The sequence below is a fragment of the Tupaia chinensis genome, unplaced genomic scaffold (genome assembly GCF_000334495.1).
Source record: "Tupaia chinensis unplaced genomic scaffold, TupChi_1.0 Scaffold000037_18, whole genome shotgun sequence".
Lineage (NCBI taxonomy): Eukaryota > Metazoa > Chordata > Mammalia > Scandentia > Tupaiidae > Tupaia > Tupaia belangeri.
The window spans coordinates 940,944-961,980 of record NW_006159476.1 but is presented as its reverse complement, the minus strand read 5'-3'; the positions used below and the strand labels follow the sequence as shown (position 1 = coordinate 961,980).

General features: G+C 39.0%; 1 protein-coding gene across 1 annotated transcript in view; it reads left to right on the top strand.

Annotated features, from left to right (window-relative positions):
* CSTF3 (cleavage stimulation factor subunit 3) overlaps positions 1 to 21,037 on the top strand; it is a 101,771-nt gene that overhangs the window by 64,703 nt on the left and 16,031 nt on the right. Inside the window, exons 4-13 of the mRNA XM_006140447.3 lie at positions 2,474 to 2,506; positions 2,956 to 3,053; positions 4,700 to 4,766; positions 4,846 to 4,880; positions 5,211 to 5,337; positions 12,442 to 12,519; positions 13,531 to 13,693; positions 17,554 to 17,663; positions 19,230 to 19,346; positions 20,148 to 20,222. Coding sequence (XP_006140509.1) covers positions 2,474 to 2,506; positions 2,956 to 3,053; positions 4,700 to 4,766; positions 4,846 to 4,880; positions 5,211 to 5,337; positions 12,442 to 12,519; positions 13,531 to 13,693; positions 17,554 to 17,663; positions 19,230 to 19,346; positions 20,148 to 20,222 — 903 coding nt within the window. The remainder of the gene's footprint in view (positions 1 to 2,473; positions 2,507 to 2,955; positions 3,054 to 4,699; positions 4,767 to 4,845; positions 4,881 to 5,210; positions 5,338 to 12,441; positions 12,520 to 13,530; positions 13,694 to 17,553; positions 17,664 to 19,229; positions 19,347 to 20,147; positions 20,223 to 21,037) is intronic.

Genomic DNA, 21,037 nt, shown 5'->3' with positions numbered 1-21,037 from the left:
CACCCTAAAGCAAAAACCTCTTTAAAAAAAAAAAAAAAGAAAAGAAATCCTTGGAACCACTCAACTCCCTTTCTACCCCAAAGGAATATGGACATCAACCTGGCCTCCAGGAAACCAAAAAGAACCGAACAGGCAGGCTGAGGCCTCCTTCCTCTTGTGCAGAGATTTCTTTCTGGTTCCTTGGCAGAGGAGTAGCAGAAGCTATTTACTACCTACACCTGCTACCCAGCCAGCATGGTGGAGCAGTCAGTTTCTACTACCCTAGGACAGCCGATCTGCCTTCAGTGCATGAACAGAAAAATTAATGGCACATCCATGGATCCAATAACTCCAAGGAATTATACAGTCCCTTCTCCATTCTCTTCTCCAGATTTTAGGCACATATCCTTCTGTCTTGTTTCTCAAGCAGAGACTTGAACTGGGTAGTTGGCCATGTGGTGTCCAGCTGCCTTAGCTTCCATGCCATTGACTGACCCTGAGACAATTTTCAAAAGAAAAATTGAGCTAGAAAAGATCTGAGTCTGTAGGTCCAGCAGGCATGCAAGTTCCAGACAGAACTGATGGTAATAATAGTGAATGACGATTTCTGGTGCTGGCCACGTAGGTACTAGTCCTCTCCTCCTTATTCACATGAGAAAATAAGAGAAAGTGATAGAATGTGAACCTTAAGAGATCTGATTCCACAGCCTTGACTAAACTGCTCGAAAGAGCAAGGACCTATGTGTAGGCACATTTTAGTAAAATTTATGAACAAGGAAGATCAAGATGAAACTTTACAGGTCCTAGAGAGAGAAAGTTATCAACAAAATATTGAAAAGAGACTATCATCAGCCTTCTCTGAATCAGCCTAAACGTGGGGAAGCTTTATACTACTTGAGAGAAGAGGACTGGAAGTGAAAGTTTCTCCAGTCCAAATATGTATCTGTCAAGGTGAAACAAAGACCTGCTGAGCTAACACAGCTGAGCAGTTAGGTCTAGTATTTGATGAGAATACTCAAAAGTAAAAGAAGTCGAATATCTAACCTTGGTCTTTGCACATACAATTCCTCCTTGCTTTCTTTATCCAATAATCTCTTTGAGATCTTAACTTTTTTTTCTTAGAGATATTTTTGTTATGGGTATGTGCACTCACCAGAGAGAAAGCAAGAAATCATCCCCTGGAGGGATGACCAAACCACAATTCCTTTTCTAATGTCCTCTCAAGATTATGGACATGCACACACATGTGCCCAGCATGAGCTTTTAAGTCGCTGGATCTGGGTCTTGACCTGTGGTCGACTACGTGGGAGTCCAGCGGCAACATGATCATTATGCCATCTGCTGGTCTGAGATCTCAACTTTTACCAGCAAATCTTTTGCAGTTCCCAAAGTCCGTATGTTTGCTCCTCCTAAATGTTCCCGCAGCACCCTGTGCTTCCCTATCTCAGTCTTTTCCATATGCTCCTTCCATATTTTTGTTTTATTCTCTTTGTAAAAGTGTAAGTACTAGGGGGACCAGCAGTTGGTGTAATGGCTATACCGCTAGATTCCCATGTAATCGACTGCGGTTCGAGTCCTGGAACCAGTGGCTTAAACTCACCCCAGGTGTGTGTGCGTGCATGCCCAAGATCCCGAGAGGAGAATGGAGGAGAAGGGATTGCGGCGTGGCCATTCCCCCTGGGGGGTGATTTCTCGCTTTCTGTCTCTGTCTCTCTGTCTTTCTGGCAAGTACACACGCCTTATAGCAAAACCTCTCCAAAAAGAGAGAGAGAGAGAAAGTACTAGTCATACCGTGCCTCACTATCCACTCTGGCTCTCTCAGTACCCATTTGGCCTGCACTGTCATAGGCTGGCTAGCTTTCACTGTGCTGTGGCTCTCTCGGTGCCCACTCGGCCTGCACTGTCATAGGCCAGCTAGCTGTCACTGTCCGCTGTGGCTCTCTCAGTGCCCACTCAGCCTGCACTGTGATAGGCCAGCTAGCTGTCACTGTCCACTGTGGCTTCCTCAGTGCCCATTCAGCCTGCACTGTCATAGGCCGACTAGCTGAATATGTGTACTTGAAATTTGCAAATTTCCTCTTTTACTCCAATTATTCTAGTAGTACCTATTCACAGAAAGTAAGGCTTCAAGTAAAGTTTGTCTTCAGTATATATGCAAGTCCCTATTTGGTTAAGTCTTGTTTATATTTCTGTATTTGTTTTTTTTTTGCTATTTAATAAAATTCTAAATTCACAAAATTATAAATGTAAATGACTGAAAATTTATTCATATAGAATAAATTAATCTGGGGTATATTTGCAATGAATATTTATATTGTGTTCAAACATATTATTTTTTACCCTCAAAGAACAAGATTAATAGGAAAGTTTGGAGATGAATTTGCAAGGTTGGTTAAAAATTGGTCCAGAAAAGTGGCCAACAATGTAGAAATAGTGTTTTGATATTCTAAAAAAGAATGATTTTAATTCTGTATCTTTCTTTATTTCTCTTCAGATTAAAGCTAAAAATTATGACAAGGTTGAAAAGGTGAGTCCTCTTAAGTATACTTTGAATTTTATTCCACAGCTTAACTTGAGACTTTAGATGATATATATGTGTATATTCAATCTTTGTTTTATATATATATATCTACACACATATCCGTGTGTGTGTATGTATGTATGTGTGTGTGTTACCAACTCTTGAATCTGGGTAGTAATTACACATAGGAATTCATTGCATTTCAACTTTTTCATATGCTTAAAAATGCTCACCATAACTTTTCCAAAAGGAAAAAAATTCTCTTTTGGTCTATTATGACTAATATCATGAGAAGAATTTTAATTGTCTTAACTGAAAACAAGAGAGAATTGATATTTGCCCTTTATAAGAAAATAAGTTCATAAAATGAACTAATCTTTTTAATGTTCTATTTCATTGATATATGTATGAAGTTTATTTCATTGGAGTCTGATAATATTTTATTGTATTTAAAGCTATTTCAGAGATGCCTTATGAAGGTTCTGCACATTGATTTATGGAAGTGTTATCTTTCATATGTCCGAGAGACCAAGGGTAAATTGCCAAGTTACAAGTAAGTGAATCATCAGGATCTCAAAAAATGCAAGCCATCTCCAAGCCTATAATCAGTACCCCATAATCTTGCACCTTCTCTTAGCTCCAGGTGGGAGGGGACTTTAGCTTTTTTTTTTAAGTTTGCTATAGGGCATGTGTGCTCATTGGAGAGAGGTTTCTGAGCAGGGAGGGAAAGTTAGGAAGCACCCCTTAGGGGATATGGCCAGGCTACAGCCCCCCTCCTCTATTTTTCTTTTAGGATTTCAGACACCCACATACGTGCCTAATGTGTTTTTTATGCCACAGGGTCAGGGTCTGGGACTCAGATAGCACAGTCTGCCACGTGGGACTCCATCCAACTTAATTACTATGCTACCACTGGTCCCAACTTTAGGATTCTAAAAGTTAAGGTTCTCCATGAAATCAGTAACCTTTGAAAAAGTGCTTCAAAGAAAGCCACTAGAGGTTTGGAGTACCCAAGCCCTCTGATAGGAAAACATAAACCTACTGTGACAGATTTACCAAGCTCTTTATCAGGTGTCTGTGTGCTTGTCCTGGCACCCTTCTTGGCAGGTGACAATGTAATATGCCACATAATTCGAGGTATCTTTGACAATTCTGTTGTGTAGTTGATGTCCCTATTACAACTTACTCCCACTTACCCACCTTTGCTAAATCTAAATAATGGACCTTCTTAGATGTTGTTTTTGTACATAAAACAGGCAAGTTATTTCTGTCACTGGAATTCTATCTTTATTATTTTTTCTGATTATACTTATTGCCTTACATTGAGCAGGAAGTTCTTTCCCCCTAAATTTTACTTCAGAGGTAATAGATCTTCACCCTAACTTACCTCCTTAAGGAGAGAACCACGTTTTCACATTTGCATCTAATGTGTATGAAGTTAGGCAGGACCTGCTCTGTGGTGCAGCTGCAATGCACTGCTCCAGAAATGCTTGGCTCCACATTTTAACCACTCGTGAGCGCCGAGGGTCTAACACACTGGAGTCCTGCAGAGGGGATCACAGTGAAGCCTGACCCCATGGTTGCCTCTCTTTCTCATTCCCACAGTGTGCACACATGTCCATCATGAAGAGAGAAAGATAAGTAAATAGAATTACACAACTTAAAGGCTATAAAGATAAGTAATAAATGGGCCTTATCTTTGATAAGCTTATATGCAATAGATGAAGGAAGCAAAGTACATAAATTAATGACATTGACAAGCATAACATTAAAGAACTACTTTATATTATATATTTACAGCCTGCTCTTTGTCAATAAAAGGTTAAAATGATGTTCTGGTTATAGGATCAGAAGTTATTTATTTATTTATTTATTTTCTTTTTTGGAGAGGTTTTTGCTATAGGGCACGTGCACTCACCAGAAAGACAGAGAGAGACAGATAGACAGAAAGCGAGAAATCACCCCCCAGGGGGGATGACCATGCCACAATCCCTTCTCCTCATTCTCCTCCCAGGATCTTGGGCACACATGCACACGTGCGTGGCATGAGTTAAAACAGCAGGTCCAGGACTCGATCTGCAGTTGACTACATGGGAATCCAGCGACATAGCCATTACGCTAACTACTGGTCCCAGAAGTTATGTTTAATTGTAGATACATTTTAATAACATTTTAAAAAGTTTTTTGCATTCATTTCAGAGAAAAAATGGCTCAAGCATATGACTTTGCATTAGACAAAATTGGAATGGAAATAATGTCTTATCAGGTAGAGTAAAAAATTTTAATATATACACTTAAATTTGGAGATATCAAGAAAGATACTAACTTTTTTTTTAATTTCTTAGATTTGGGTGGATTACATCAATTTCTTAAAAGGCGTGTAAGTATTTTCCATTTTTTTCCACATAACAGTGATTTGGCTATAATACATGATTGATGGCATTTATTTATTTTTTCTTTTTTTGGAGAGGTTTTTGCTATAGGGCATGTGCGCTCACCAGGCAGAGACAGACAGAGACAGCAAGCCATGCCTGCAATCCCTTCTCCTCCATTCTTCTCTCAGCATCTTGGGCATGCATGCATATGCACCTGGTGTGAGTTTTAGCCACCGGGTCCGGGACTCGAACTGTGGTTGACTACATGGGAGTCCAACAACATAGCCATTACGCTAACTGCTGGTCCCTTGATGGCATTTCTTATTCAATCTCAGGGAAGCTGTTGGATCTTATGCAGAAAATCAGAGAATAACAGCTGTCCGAAGAGTTTATCAACGAGGTTGTGTTAATCCAATGATCAACATTGAACAACTCTGGAGAGACTATAACAAGTATGAAGAGGTAAATTAGGCCATACTAGTTTACTTTTATAAAGCAAATCATTAAATTTAATTAATTAATTCATTTTTGCCAAGGATGTGTGTGCTCACCAGAGAAGACAGAGGGAGTGGAAAGTGAGAAAGTGCCTCCCTGGGTCATAATCAGGCTGCAGCCCTTTCTCTTCCATTTATCCTCCTGTTGAGATTTGGGCACACATGTATACACACCCAGCATGTTTTCCAAGCTATGGGTCTGGAACTTGAACCACGTAGTCAGCCATGTGGCATCCAGCTACCTTAACCACCAAGCCACGGGTTGGCCCTACTTTGATTTTATATATTATTAATTTGTGGATTCTAGCCTTTTTAGTATCAGATACTTGGCTATCAGTGTTGTATATTGTCTGATTTCATATTAATTATAATGAAAGGGCTACTTCAAATGTTTTGCCATGGTTTGAGAGTCTCGATGTTAGTGTTATTATTTTTTAGAGAATTTTCTGGAAGAACTGTAATTTTTTAAGATAATTACTTATTAAATTTTTATTTATTATTATTTTTTTTAATTTTGCTATAGGGCACATGCATTCACCAGAGAGGGAGGGAGGGGAAAAAAGAGAGAGAGAGGAAAACTAAGAAAACAAACCACCAGGTCTAGGACTTGAACTGCTTTTGGCCACATGGGAGTCCAGCACCTTAACCACCACACTGTCCCCAAGAAATATAAGTCTTATAAAGATATTTTTATTTGGTGCTAAGCCGTACCCACACATTTGTGCACATACACATACATTGTCATTGACTTCCTATGAAACGATACCTTTGGGATTATTTTTCGTAGCAGTAATACTCAGTTGCCATGTACCTCTCCCCTAATTATAGTTATGTGATTATTGGCCTAACTTTGTGAGATACATAACTGCAATCCAGGATCTTTGTGCCACTAGCACAGGCTTCAACCATCTGAGCTAATCAGCCCACAAGAGGGCTCTTCAAAAAAATTGTGGGAAAATGGAATTAAAGTACAAGTTAATTTTGCTGCCAAAAAATGGAATCCCATGCATAATATACATAATGTACATTCTCCATATTTTCAACTTTTTGAATACCTCTAATATATATAAACATATGCCAAATATATCCTTTCACTGATAGAATGTTCCTTATGCGCACATTGTGATTTGGAAGAATTCTATAAGCTAGTGAAGCTCTTCCCTGACAGGCATGACCAATGGTTCTCAAATGCTTTGGTCTTAGGATTTTAGAAGCTATTGACAACCACATATAACTTGTTTTTAACATGTTTTTTATGTATAAGTGTTTAGCATATTAGAAGTTAAAACTGAAAAATTTTCAAGATATGTATAAATTCACTTAAAATTAACAAATAATAAGTTCCTTGCATTTTATATAAGCAGCATTAAGAAAACCTTTATTTTCCATAATAAGACAAAATTTAGTGAGAACCATGGCATTATTTTATATGTATGCAAATCTTCTTAATATATATCTTATTAGAAGATTAGATGGGTTTTCATGTATGTTTCTGAATTCAGTCTGTTAAGATATTGAATGGCATTTGGCTTCTGGAAAATTCCATCATGTATTCATGAGAGAGGCATATAATGTCTTAGTATTGTGTGAAATTATTTTGATTTCATAGACTGCTGAAAGGGGAGGAAGCCGTGGACCACTCACAGAGAACTGCTAGGCTGGGCTTCCCTTGCTACCTCTGCTGTGTGTGTGTGTGTGTGTGTGTGTGTGTGGGGGTGTGTGTTTTTGTGTGCGACAATTGGAGATGAATTTGCAAGGTTGGTTAAAAATTGGTCCAGAAAAGTGGCCAACAATGTAGAAATAGTGTTTTGATATTCTAAAAAAGAATGATTTTAATTCTGTATCTTTCTTTATTTCTCTTCAGATTAAAGCTAAAAATTATGACAAGGTTGAAAAGGTGAGTCCTCTTAAGTATACTTTGAATTTTATTCCACAGCTTAACTTGAGACTTTAGATGATATATATGTGTATATTCAATCTTTGTTTTATATATATATATCTACACACATATCCGTGTGTGTGTATGTATGTATGTGTGTGTGTTACCAACTCTTGAATCTGGGTAGTAATTACACATAGGAATTCATTGCATTTCAACTTTTTCATATGCTTAAAAATGCTCACCATAACTTTTCCAAAAGGAAAAAAATTCTCTTTTGGTCTATTATGACTAATATCATGAGAAGAATTTTAATTGTCTTAACTGAAAACAAGAGAGAATTGATATTTGCCCTTTATAAGAAAATAAGTTCATAAAATGAACTAATCTTTTTAATGTTCTATTTCATTGATATATGTATGAAGTTTATTTCATTGGAGTCTGATAATATTTTATTGTATTTAAAGCTATTTCAGAGATGCCTTATGAAGGTTCTGCACATTGATTTATGGAAGTGTTATCTTTCATATGTCCGAGAGACCAAGGGTAAATTGCCAAGTTACAAGTAAGTGAATCATCAGGATCTCAAAAAATGCAAGCCATCTCCAAGCCTATAATCAGTACCCCATAATCTTGCACCTTCTCTTAGCTCCAGGTGGGAGGGGACTTTAGCTTTTTTTTTTAAGTTTGCTATAGGGCATGTGTGCTCATTGGAGAGAGGTTTCTGAGCAGGGAGGGAAAGTTAGGAAGCACCCCTTAGGGGATATGGCCAGGCTACAGCCCCCCTCCTCTATTTTTCTTTTAGGATTTCAGACACCCACATACGTGCCTAATGTGTTTTTTATGCCACAGGGTCAGGGTCTGGGACTCAGATAGCACAGTCTGCCACGTGGGACTCCATCCAACTTAATTACTATGCTACCACTGGTCCCAACTTTAGGATTCTAAAAGTTAAGGTTCTCCATGAAATCAGTAACCTTTGAAAAAGTGCTTCAAAGAAAGCCACTAGAGGTTTGGAGTACCCAAGCCCTCTGATAGGAAAACATAAACCTACTGTGACAGATTTACCAAGCTCTTTATCAGGTGTCTGTGTGCTTGTCCTGGCACCCTTCTTGGCAGGTGACAATGTAATATGCCACATAATTCGAGGTATCTTTGACAATTCTGTTGTGTAGTTGATGTCCCTATTACAACTTACTCCCACTTACCCACCTTTGCTAAATCTAAATAATGGACCTTCTTAGATGTTGTTTTTGTACATAAAACAGGCAAGTTATTTCTGTCACTGGAATTCTATCTTTATTATTTTTTCTGATTATACTTATTGCCTTACATTGAGCAGGAAGTTCTTTCCCCCTAAATTTTACTTCAGAGGTAATAGATCTTCACCCTAACTTACCTCCTTAAGGAGAGAACCACGTTTTCACATTTGCATCTAATGTGTATGAAGTTAGGCAGGACCTGCTCTGTGGTGCAGCTGCAATGCACTGCTCCAGAAATGCTTGGCTCCACATTTTAACCACTCGTGAGCGCCGAGGGTCTAACACACTGGAGTCCTGCAGAGGGGATCACAGTGAAGCCTGACCCCATGGTTGCCTCTCTTTCTCATTCCCACAGTGTGCACACATGTCCATCATGAAGAGAGAAAGATAAGTAAATAGAATTACACAACTTAAAGGCTATAAAGATAAGTAATAAATGGGCCTTATCTTTGATAAGCTTATATGCAATAGATGAAGGAAGCAAAGTACATAAATTAATGACATTGACAAGCATAACATTAAAGAACTACTTTATATTATATATTTACAGCCTGCTCTTTGTCAATAAAAGGTTAAAATGATGTTCTGGTTATAGGATCAGAAGTTATTTATTTATTTATTTATTTTCTTTTTTGGAGAAAAACAGCAGGTCCAGGACTCGATCTGCAGTTGACTACATGGGAATCCAGCGACATGGCCATTACGCTAACTACTGGTCCCAGAAGTTATGTTTAATTGTAGATACATTTTAATAACATTTTAAAAAGTTTTTTGCATTCATTTCAGAGAAAAAATGGCTCAAGCATATGACTTTGCATTAGACAAAATTGGAATGGAAATAATGTCTTATCAGGTAGAGTAAAAAATTTTAATATATACACTTAAATTTGGAGATATCAAGAAAGATACTAACTTTTTTTTTAATTTCTTAGATTTGGGTGGATTACATCAATTTCTTAAAAGGCGTGTAAGTATTTTCCATTTTTTTCCACATAACAGTGATTTGGCTATAATACATGATTGATGGCATTTATTTATTTTTTCTTTTTTTGGAGAGGTTTTTGCTATAGGGCATGTGCGCTCACCAGGCAGAGACAGACAGAGACAGCAAGCCATGCCTGCAATCCCTTCTCCTCCATTCTTCTCTCAGCATCTTGGGCATGCATGCATATGCACCTGGTGTGAGTTTTAGCCACCGGGTCCGGGACTCGAACTGTGGTTGACTACATGGGAGTCCAACAACATAGCCATTACGCTAACTGCTGGTCCCTTGATGGCATTTCTTATTCAATCTCAGGGAAGCTGTTGGATCTTATGCAGAAAATCAGAGAATAACAGCTGTCCGAAGAGTTTATCAACGAGGTTGTGTTAATCCAATGATCAACATTGAACAACTCTGGAGAGACTATAACAAGTATGAAGAGGTAAATTAGGCCATACTAGTTTACTTTTATAAAGCAAATCATTAAATTTAATTAATTAATTCATTTTTGCCAAGGATGTGTGTGCTCACCAGAGAAGACAGAGGGAGTGGAAAGTGAGAAAGTGCCTCCCTGGGTCATAATCAGGCTGCAGCCCTTTCTCTTCCATTTATCCTCCTGTTGAGATTTGGGCACACATGTATACACACCCAGCATGTTTTCCAAGCTATGGGTCTGGAACTTGAACCACGTAGTCAGCCATGTGGCATCCAGCTACCTTAACCACCAAGCCACGGGTTGGCCCTACTTTGATTTTATATATTATTAATTTGTGGATTCTAGCCTTTTTAGTATCAGATACTTGGCTATCAGTGTTGTATATTGTCTGATTTCATATTAATTATAATGAAAGGGCTACTTCAAATGTTTTGCCATGGTTTGAGAGTCTCGATGTTAGTGTTATTATTTTTTAGAGAATTTTCTGGAAGAACTGTAATTTTTTAAGATAATTACTTATTAAATTTTTATTTATTATTATTTTTTTTAATTTTGCTATAGGGCACATGCATTCACCAGAGAGGGAGGGAGGGGAAAAAAGAGAGAGAGAGGAAAACTAAGAAAACAAACCACCAGGTCTAGGACTTGAACTGCTTTTGGCCACATGGGAGTCCAGCACCTTAACCACCACACTGTCCCCAAGAAATATAAGTCTTATAAAGATATTTTTATTTGGTGCTAAGCCGTACCCACACATTTGTGCACATACACATACATTGTCATTGACTTCCTATGAAACGATACCTTTGGGATTATTTTTCGTAGCAGTAATACTCAGTTGCCATGTACCTCTCCCCTAATTATAGTTATGTGATTATTGGCCTAACTTTGTGAGATACATAACTGCAATCCAGGATCTTTGTGCCACTAGCACAGGCTTCAACCATCTGAGCTAATCAGCCCACAAGAGGGCTCTTCAAAAAAATTGTGGGAAAATGGAATTAAAGTACAAGTTAATTTTGCTGCCAAAAAATGGAATCCCATGCATAATATACATAATGTACATTCTCCATATTTTCAACTTTTTGAATACCTCTAATATATATAAACATATGCCAAATATATCCTTTCACTGATAGAATGTTCCTTATGCGCACATTGTGATTTGGAAGAATTCTATAAGCTAGTGAAGCTCTTCCCTGACAGGCATGACCAATGGTTCTCAAATGCTTTGGTCTTAGGATTTTAGAAGCTATTGACAACCACATATAACTTGTTTTTAACATGTTTTTTATGTATAAGTGTTTAGCATATTAGAAGTTAAAACTGAAAAATTTTCAAGATATGTATAAATTCACTTAAAATTAACAAATAATAAGTTCCTTGCATTTTATATAAGCAGCATTAAGAAAACCTTTATTTTCCATAATAAGACAAAATTTAGTGAGAACCATGGCATTATTTTATATGTATGCAAATCTTCTTAATATATATCTTATTAGAAGATTAGATGGGTTTTCATGTATGTTTCTGAATTCAGTCTGTTAAGATATTGAATGGCATTTGGCTTCTGGAAAATTCCATCATGTATTCATGAGAGAGGCATATAATGTCTTAGTATTGTGTGAAATTATTTTGATTTCATAGACTGCTGAAAGGGGAGGAAGCCGTGGACCACTCACAGAGAACTGCTAGGCTGGGCTTCCCTTGCTACCTCTGCTGTGTGTGTGTGTGTGTGTGTGTGTTGGTTGCTTGTTTTTTTATATATTCATTTTGATACTGTATGTATTATGAGCAGTGACAGCTGTCAAGTAGGTTGTTAGATATGAAAGCGTAGAACTTAAAACATGAAATCAAACTAAATATGTAGATCAAGAATTTTCAGAAAATAGGAGCTATCTAAAAATAACTTGGGGCATATGAAAAGTGGGAAAAAAAAACTAAGAACTAACCCAAAGGAAAACTAAACTAAAATAAAATATTTAAAAAGAGAGAGCTCTGGAAAATACAGAGAAGGAAGAGTAATAATAACAATCAATAGCAATAAAATATCACTAGTAATAAGTAATGTATGATATGGAGCGCCTCGGCTGGGGTTCCCCTTCTCCCTCTGTTGTGTGTGTGTGTGTGTGTGTGTGTGTGTGTGTGTGTGTGTGTGTTTAAGTGGTACACCTAGTTAGAAATGGATACTAAAGTTGCACCATGGCTGCTTACCCAGATGAATCTGTATGTACATCATTCTTTATTAATAGAACTTCTTATGAAATAATTGACTCTTTCAATGATTCCCCCATCTTTAAAAGTTCCTAATATATGAAAACCTACTATTAGTTCATTAGACATAAGTAGATCCTTACTGATCTTTGAAACACATAATATGATTGTTTATTTTATTAAACAAAACTTTTTAAAATAAAGAATTTGAAGTTATTTAGTAAAAGAATAAGTGAACTGGATTGTACTAATTTTAAAATGTTATATTTAATTTTCAAATAATGTATATTTTCTTTTAGGGTATCAATATTCATTTAGCTAAGAAAATGATTGAAGACCGAAGTAGAGATTACATGAATGCTAGGCGTGTGGCAAAGGTATGGTATTTAATTAGTCCGCTTATTTGAGTGGTTTTTGCGAGTCTTTTGTTTATAGCAGAGTCTTCCTATTCTGGTATTACTCTTTTATTACTATTAGTTTGTTTGTCTTTATTGCCAGAGGGTACGAACACTTGTTGAAGAGAGGAGGAGCAGGAGAATGTCCCCCTGTTGAGTGTGGTCACGCCACAGTCCCATCTGCCATATTTCCACCTGTCAGGATTCTGGGCACATACACATCCACCAGCATGTTTTCTAAACTGCCGGGTGGGATTTAAACTGTGACCAGTCTTGGGAATTCCACTTCCTCAACCGCTAGGCTGCAGTGCCAGCCCAGGCAGTACTCTTAATACCTTTAGTCATTAGCAGTCTTAACTAGTGACAGTTCATTGCAGTGTCTGAGCAGGTGATATATTTGAAATGAAAACTGCTAAAGGACAGAATGGAATAAATGAAGATGTGGAAAAAATTATTTTTCAAAATGTAGAAACAGAGGATGCAGAGGTAGGGTTCTAGCTATGCTTCTCTGCGGTTTTGTAATACAGCTCTCAGGAGCAGATTTTTTGTAATACAGCTCTCAGGAGCAGATTTTGTGTACCTTTTCATTCTTCAATGCCATTAGAAATTAGGGAGAAATAGCCTGTTAATACAAACTATTGGAAGTAGTTGGCATTTCTCCAAAGATGGCAATAATAACGCCATCAGATCTTCAGTCATGTTGACCCGTAAGCTCTTACCTCCTGGAGAATGACCTTTTAGATCACTAGTGGGTGTCTTGTTCACTCACTCCTGGGAACTTTCCTTGGGTGGATAATATTATGGTGTCTTTTTTCCTGTTTTTGAATGTTTTTTATACTACATTAACATGTAAACACTTGTTAACATGTGTTTGTTAACACTTGTTAACTTGTAAACACAGGCATTTTGAACAAAATATTCCAAACTAATCAATTCCATTCCATATCTCCAAGTTGTAGGCTCACCAAACAATTCTAAATGTTTGTTTTCCAGGAATATGAGACAGTAATGAAAGGTTTGGACCGCAATGCTCCCTCAGTACCTCCTCAGAATACTCCTCAGGAAGCTCAGCAAGTAGATATGTGGAAGAAGTACATACAATGGGAAAAGAGCAACCCTCTGCGTACCGAAGACCAGACACTTATAACAAAGAGAGGTAATAAAATCAGCTCTCCTGGTATCCAGCTATAGATGTGTTAGGTCACTTGAAAGTATCCCTACATTACTGGGGCTCTGTTTTTATTTTTATTTATTTATGTATTTATAGTTTGCTGTAGGGTATGTGCTCACCAGAGAGAGAAAAAAGGGAGAGAGAGAGAGAAGGTGAGAAAGCACCCCTCAGTCGGGGATGAGCATGCCACAATCCCATCTCCTCCACTCTCCTTTTAGAATTCTGGGCATACATTCACACGTGTCTGCTGGGTCTAGGACTCAAACACACAACTGGCATGTGGGATCTAGCCTCCTTAACTACCACTCCATCTGGCTGGGGCGAAGCTGTGTTTTTTATTCCTATCTTTTTTCTCTTATGTCCTTCAGATCCAGCAATTTCTATAAATTTCCATGTTCATTGATTCCCTTATCATATCAAATCTGGTGGCAAGCCCAACCAGTGAATTCTTCATTTTGGTTCTGTATTTGCAGCTCTATAAATTAACACTTACGGCTTTACATTATTTTAAGATTTATTTTATTTATTTAATTCCATTTGTTGTTATTATTTTTTAATTTGATCAGAGAGAAACAGAGAGAGAAAGAAAAGGAGAGTGAGAAAACCAGCCCCCAGGTCCAGGACCTGAACTGTGTGGTCAGCCATGTGGGAATCCTTAACCATCATGCCTTTAACTACCATGCCACCTGCCTGCCGGCCCCGGGCTTTACATTTTTTTATAGCTCTGTTTTATAGTTGCCATTTCTTTTTCTTTTTTTTTTTTTTGAGAGGTTTTCACTGTAGGGCATGTGTACTCGCCAGAAAGACAGAGAGAGACAGAGAGACAGAAAGTGAGAAATCACCCCCCGGGAGGGGATGGCCATGCCACAATCCCTTCTCCTCCATTCTCCCCTCGGGATCCCGGGCATGCACACGCGCCCAGCGTGAGTTTAAGCCGCCAGGTCTGGGACTCGAACCACGGTTGACCACGTGGGAGTCCAGCGACATAGCCATTACGCCAACTGCTGATCCCTATAGTTGCCATTTCTCTGTTAAGATTCCTATTCATTACTATCTTCTTCCTTGAATGTTAATAGCAGTAGTTATAAAGTCCTCATTTGCTAATTCTAACATTGAGCCATTGACTATCATGGAGTTGGTTTCCTTTGACTGTTTTTTCTCTTGACTTCTTTTTCTCTGCGAGTCACATTTTCCTATTTGATTACATGTCTCGACAGTTAAAGTTTTTCTTCTGGGCATACTATGCAAATGATATATTGGAAATACTCTGGATTCTGTTTGCTTCTGAATAATATTGGCATTTATTTATGTATGTATATATGTATGTATGTATGTATGTATTTATTTATTTATTCATTCATTTGAAGTTTTTGCTATAAGGGCACATGCGCCCGCCAGAAAGACAAAGAGAGACAGAGACAGAAAGCAAGAAATCACCCCCCAGGGGGGATGGTCACGCCACAATCCCTTCTCCTCCATTCTCCTCTCGGGATCTTGGGCATGCATGCACACGCACCCAGCATGAGTTTAAGCCACCGGGTCCGGGACTCAAACAGCAGTTGACTACATGGGAGTCCAGCAACATAACCATTATGCCAATTGCTCGTCCCTGTTTGCTTTTATTTTAGCAGGAAGTTAAATTTCTGACAGATCACCTGGACAGTGCTTTCTTTCTTTTTTTTTTTTAAGAGAGATTTTTTGCTATAGGATGTGTGCATTTGCCAGAGAAACAGAGACAGAGACAGAAAGTAAATCAGCCCCCAGAGGAGATGGCCATGCCACGGATCCTTCTCCATTCTCCTCTCAGGATCTCCAGCATGCACAGACATGCACCTGGTGTTAGTTTTAAACTACTGGGTCCAGGACTCGAACCACTGTCAACTATGTGGGAGTCTAGCAATGTAACCATTATGCCATCTGCTGGTCCCTCACCTGAACTTTATAGAGGCTTGTTTATGCTAGTAAGATAGTTCTGTTTTAGTTTTAGCCTTAATCTCAGGTAAATCTCTTAGACCTGGGACATAATAGAAAATCCAAGGTATTTACTCAAATTATCTAACAGAGTGTGACTCAAATTTTAAACTTGGTCTCCCCTATAAGTAGCTGGTGAAATATTTATTCAGTTCTTTTAGCCTTCATCTTTGCTTTCTGTTAAGCCCTTTCTATTCTTTCTTGGCTATGTACATTTTAGGAATTTGCTAAAGATTTGAGGCCAGATTTTCAGGCTCTGGCTTTATCCTTCTGGGGACTTTGTTCCTCAATTTCCAGCTGCTCTCATGACCTAGGCTCCATATTACTTCAGCTAGGGCTGTAGCATTCGACTTGAGTTCCAGCTATCCCAAAACCACATAGACACAGGTGTGTCCTTGAAGAAAATAACCATGTTAAATATAGACCTCACTCAGCATAATTCCCTTTTTTCAAGGGCTCAGTTCCCTTCAATTTCTGTTTATTTTTTTATCATTCACCAAATAGATTTTTTTTTTAGTTTTTTGTTTTTGTTTTTTTTTTGAGAGGTTTTTCACTATAGGGTGCGTGCGCTCACCAGACAGAGAGAGACAGAGAGGCAGAAAGCGAGAAATCACCCCCCAGGGGAAATGGCCACCCCGCAATCCCTTCTCCTCCATTCTCTCGGGATCTTGGGCACGCAAGCACACGTGCCCGGCGTGGGTTTTAAGCCACCGGGTCCGGGACGCAAACTGCAGTCGACTACGTGGGGGTCCATCACCATTACGCTAACTGCTGGTCCCACCAAATAGTTTTTTATATGCATTTTTTTAGTAATTATTTTAATTTTATTAGTCATAAATCATCATTATTATTTTAATTGAATGGGGGAGGATTGGGAAAGCAAGCTGCCAGGTCCAAGACTCAAACCATGGTCAGCCATTTGGGAGACCACAGCACCTGCCGGCCCTATTTTTTATATGCTTTTGAGCTTATCATTTTTACTTTTAGGAAGGATAGTTTAATACAAACCACACTGCCATTGCCAGACTGGAATTTCTCAATCTTGCCTTGCTCTCTCACCTGTAGGCCTTTGCCAATACTGCTCCCTTAGCCGAGACCACTTATTTTATTATTTTTTTTAGAGAGAGATTTTTGTTATAGGGCATATGTGCTTGCCAAGGAGACAGAGAGAGACAGAAGGTGAGAAATCAGCCCCCAGGGGGAATGGCCATGCTACAATCCCTTCTCCTCCATTCTCCTCTCAGGATTTTGAGCGCACACGCGTACACACCTGGCATGAGTTTAAGCTGCCAGGTCTGGGACTCGAACCATGGTTGACTATGTGGGAGTCCAGTGACGTAACCATTATGCCAGCTGCTGGTCCTGGCCTACACCAGTTTTTAAACTCACTCTGCTTTTCCTCCACTTCACTCTTTCATCTGACCAGCCTCTGTCCTCCTTCAGGTTTCACTAGATACCGGCTCCTTAGCAAAGCCATTCATGACCTTCCAAACTGCGTGTAGCCTACTGCTGTGTCAGCAATATGCCGGCATGGTAATGCCCACCATAGTACTTCTACCTGCTTTTTGCACTTCTGTCCTCCCTACATACTGCACCGTCCTGAATATAGGAAGTCTTATTTACCTATGGATTCACAGTGCCTTTTTTATTCTCTAGCATATAGTTGATTCTCAATAAATAATAATTTAATAAATGATGTTTAGATGGGGCTTATGTTGATTATGGTACCATAAGTCACTATAGGTTTTTATTTCTAATTGTTGTTCATTATTGAGAACCCTATCTTAGCCTAATAATTTAGTCGTGAGATTGTATTCATAGTTTAATAAATAATATTGATCTAATTGACTGTTGTTTGTAACTGTCTCTCTTAGTTATGTTTGCTTATGAACAGTGCCTGCTTGTGCTGGGCCATCATCCTGATATTTGGTATGAAGCTGCCCAGTATCTTGAACAGTCAAGTAAATTGCTTGCAGAGAAGGGGGTGAGTATTCCTTTTTTCCCCTCCTTTGGCCTGTTAGTGGTCTTGATATAGCAGTGATTTGCAGGAAGAAAAATAAAAATTAAGGTTTTTGCCAAAAGGCATGTGTGCTTACCAGAGAGCAGCAAAACAAAAGTGAGAAATCACCCCTTAGGGAGAATGGCCACACCGCAATCCCTTCTCTATTGTCCTCTCAGGATTTCTAGCATGCGTGCACACGTACTCAGTGTGGTTTTCAAGCTGCCAGGTCCAAGACTTGAACTGAAGTTGGGAGTCCAGCACCTTAACCACCACGCCACCTGCTGTCCCCTTTGAACAATTCAACACTGAATTTGGTAATAGAAGGTGTGTTAGGAGGCAGACCGGTGCAGCAGTAAAACTCGGTGCTCTGTGAAGCAGCACTACATGAGAAGGTTTCCTGTTCCAGCCGGGAGACCTCCCTGAGAGCCAGGTCCAGGCCTGGCCGAAGGCTGGGGTAGAACATGGTGTCAGTACCCTGGTCGGGTGCTCTGTCTTTCTCTCTCTCTCATTCATGGAAGAAATAAATGAACTTTTAAAAATACTGTTAAGGTTGAAACTGTTAAACTATGTCAGTATGAATTTTAGTGGCACATATGATTAGAATAATTTAGTCAGAATTAAAACATAGTGGCTATTTTTGTTAAGGTTTTTGCCAAAGGGCACGTGTGCTGGTCAGAGAGACAGTAAGAGGGAAAGTGAGAGATCACTACCCCCCACAGAGGGGTGGCCACACCACAATCCTGTCTCCTCCATTCCCCTCTTAGGATGTTAGACACACATGCACACACACACGCACATGCACATGCACACACCAGATGTGATTTTCAAGCCACCAGGTCTAGAATTCGAACCACTCAGTGGGCCATGTAGGAGTCTAGCACCTTAACCACCACGCCACCTGCTGGCCCCTATAGTAGCTACTTTTTTTTTTTTTAAGAATTATTTTATTTAACTTTACTTATCCCATTATTTACTTATTTTAATTTTACCAGAGAGGGATAAAGTGAGAGAGAGAGAAAGCAAGCCACTAGGTCCGAGACCCGAACCACTTTCGGCCATGGGGAGTCCTGCACTCTTAAACACCACGCCACCTGCCAGTCCATGGTTACTTTTTTAAAAAATTTCTTTAATTTTATTTATTGTTATCATTATTTTTTAATTTGCTACAGGGCACCCAAACTCACCAGAGAGAGACAAAGAGAAAGTTAGAAAGCCAGCTGTCAGGTTCAGGACTTGAATCACAGTCAGCCATGTAGGAGTCCAACACCTCAAGCACTATTTCGCCTGCTGGCCCCTAGGGGCTACTTTTTAATGTATTAAAGTAATCGCTCGTTTAGAGTACTTACATGATTATTCTGTAAGTTAAACTAATGAAAGAAATCTTTGGGATATTTTCAGACTCTAGAAATGCATATGTGTCCATAAATATGCGTGTGTGTGTGTATTTTCTTAGATACATATAAATAAAATTTTATTAATTTTATTAATTTTATTCTCTTTCAACTGTATTAGTATTATTGAAGATGGGCTTTCCTTTTTTTCTCCTAGGATATGAATAATGCCAAATTATTTAGTGATGAAGCTGCTAATATATATGAAAGAGCCATAAGCACTTTATTAAAGAAGAATATGCTTCTTTATTTTGCATATGCAGATTATGAAGAGGTGAGTGAAATTGTTCAGATTTTCTTTTTCCTTTTTTTGAGATTTTTTTGCTATAGGGTACATACTTTCAGCAGAGAGATACAGAGAGAAAGAGAGGAATTACCCACCAGGGGAGATGGCCACACCACAATCCCTTCTCCTCTATTCTCTCGGGGAGATGCATGCACATACACCCAGCATGAGTTTTTAAGCTGCCAAGTCTGGGACTCAAACCACTGTTGATTACATGGGAGTCCAGCAATGTAACCATTATGCCATCTCCTGGCCCCAAGTTTTTTTGTTTTTTTTTTTAATTAAATTTTTTTTTTCTTTTGCTTTCTTTTTTTGCTATAGGGCATGTGTGCTTGTAAGAGAGAGAAAGAAGTTGAGATAGCACCCCTTTAGGGAGGATGGCCACCTGGCAGTCCTTTCTGTCCCCTTCTCTCATGACTTTGGGCACACACGCATATGAGCCTGGTGTGTCCGAGCCCGCTGCATCTGGGACTCCAGCGGTACAGTCAGACATGTGTGACCAGCCACCTCAACCACACACCACCAGCTTGCCCTCGGGGTTTCTCACTGAGTTTTTACTATAAGACTGGTTTTTTTTTTTTTTTTTTTCCCTGACTACTTCTTTGCCAGGTAAAGTGCTTTTAGTAGACAGAGATGATAGAAAACGAAGTTATTAGTCCTCAGCTCATATTATATTTCTGCTCAAAGCAGGTACTATTGTGGGGGGAGGGCTGCAGCCTCTGTATTGCTTAGTTCAAACCCTGCCTATTTGGGAGTATATGTGTGTCCACTTCTTTTCTACCACTGCAGAGTCGCATGAAGTATGAGAAGGTACACAGTATATATAACAGACTTTTGGCAATTGAGGATATTGATCCCACCTTGGTGAGTAACCAACACATCCAGTCTCTTCTACCTTTATAGTCAGATCTCACAAAACAGCAGTTAAATTTAAGCACAGTAAAATTTACTGTTTTTATTGTATGATTCTATGCATCTTGACAACACCGAATCATGGGACCAGCATCATAATCAAGATGCAAATGTTTCATCACCCTGAGGCCCCTCATGTGACCCCTTTGTAGCAGACCTTCCTTCTGCCCCAAGCCCTGACAGTTACTGGTCTGTTTTCCTCTGCAGTTTTTCTTTATAATGCAGCAATATGTAACAGAGGGGCTTTCTCTAACATTTTCCTTCTAATCGTGGTTTGAAGAAAAGCCAGCCCGTTTTTTAAATTCGACATAGGGCACATGTGGTTCTGGGGCTGGGAGGAGAAAGAGAGAGAGAGAAAGAGAGCATGGACTCCAGCCACCTTAACAGCCTTGCCAAGGACCAGCCCCATTGTTTGTTTCTCTTTTTAAAATTCTATTTGTGTGTGGTATTTTTTTTGTTTGTTCATTTTGTTTTTTGATAGAGCCTCATGTCATAATCGTCTTGCCTGAGCTTCCTGAGTAGCTGGAACTGTAGGTACATGCCACTGTGCCTGACTTTTTAGGGAGGGCCAGGAATTGAACCTGGGCCTCCCATGCGGGCTCAACCTGCTGATAGCAGTGTCTGATGAATACTATGAGCTGGACCTACATAATTGTCGCTTGATGAATATTTCATTTTAAAAGGAGGCAGGAAAGCCAACATCCCAGGAAGAGATTGGACAGAAACTTACTTTATCCTGAATCCTACATGATAGTAGTGGTTTTCAG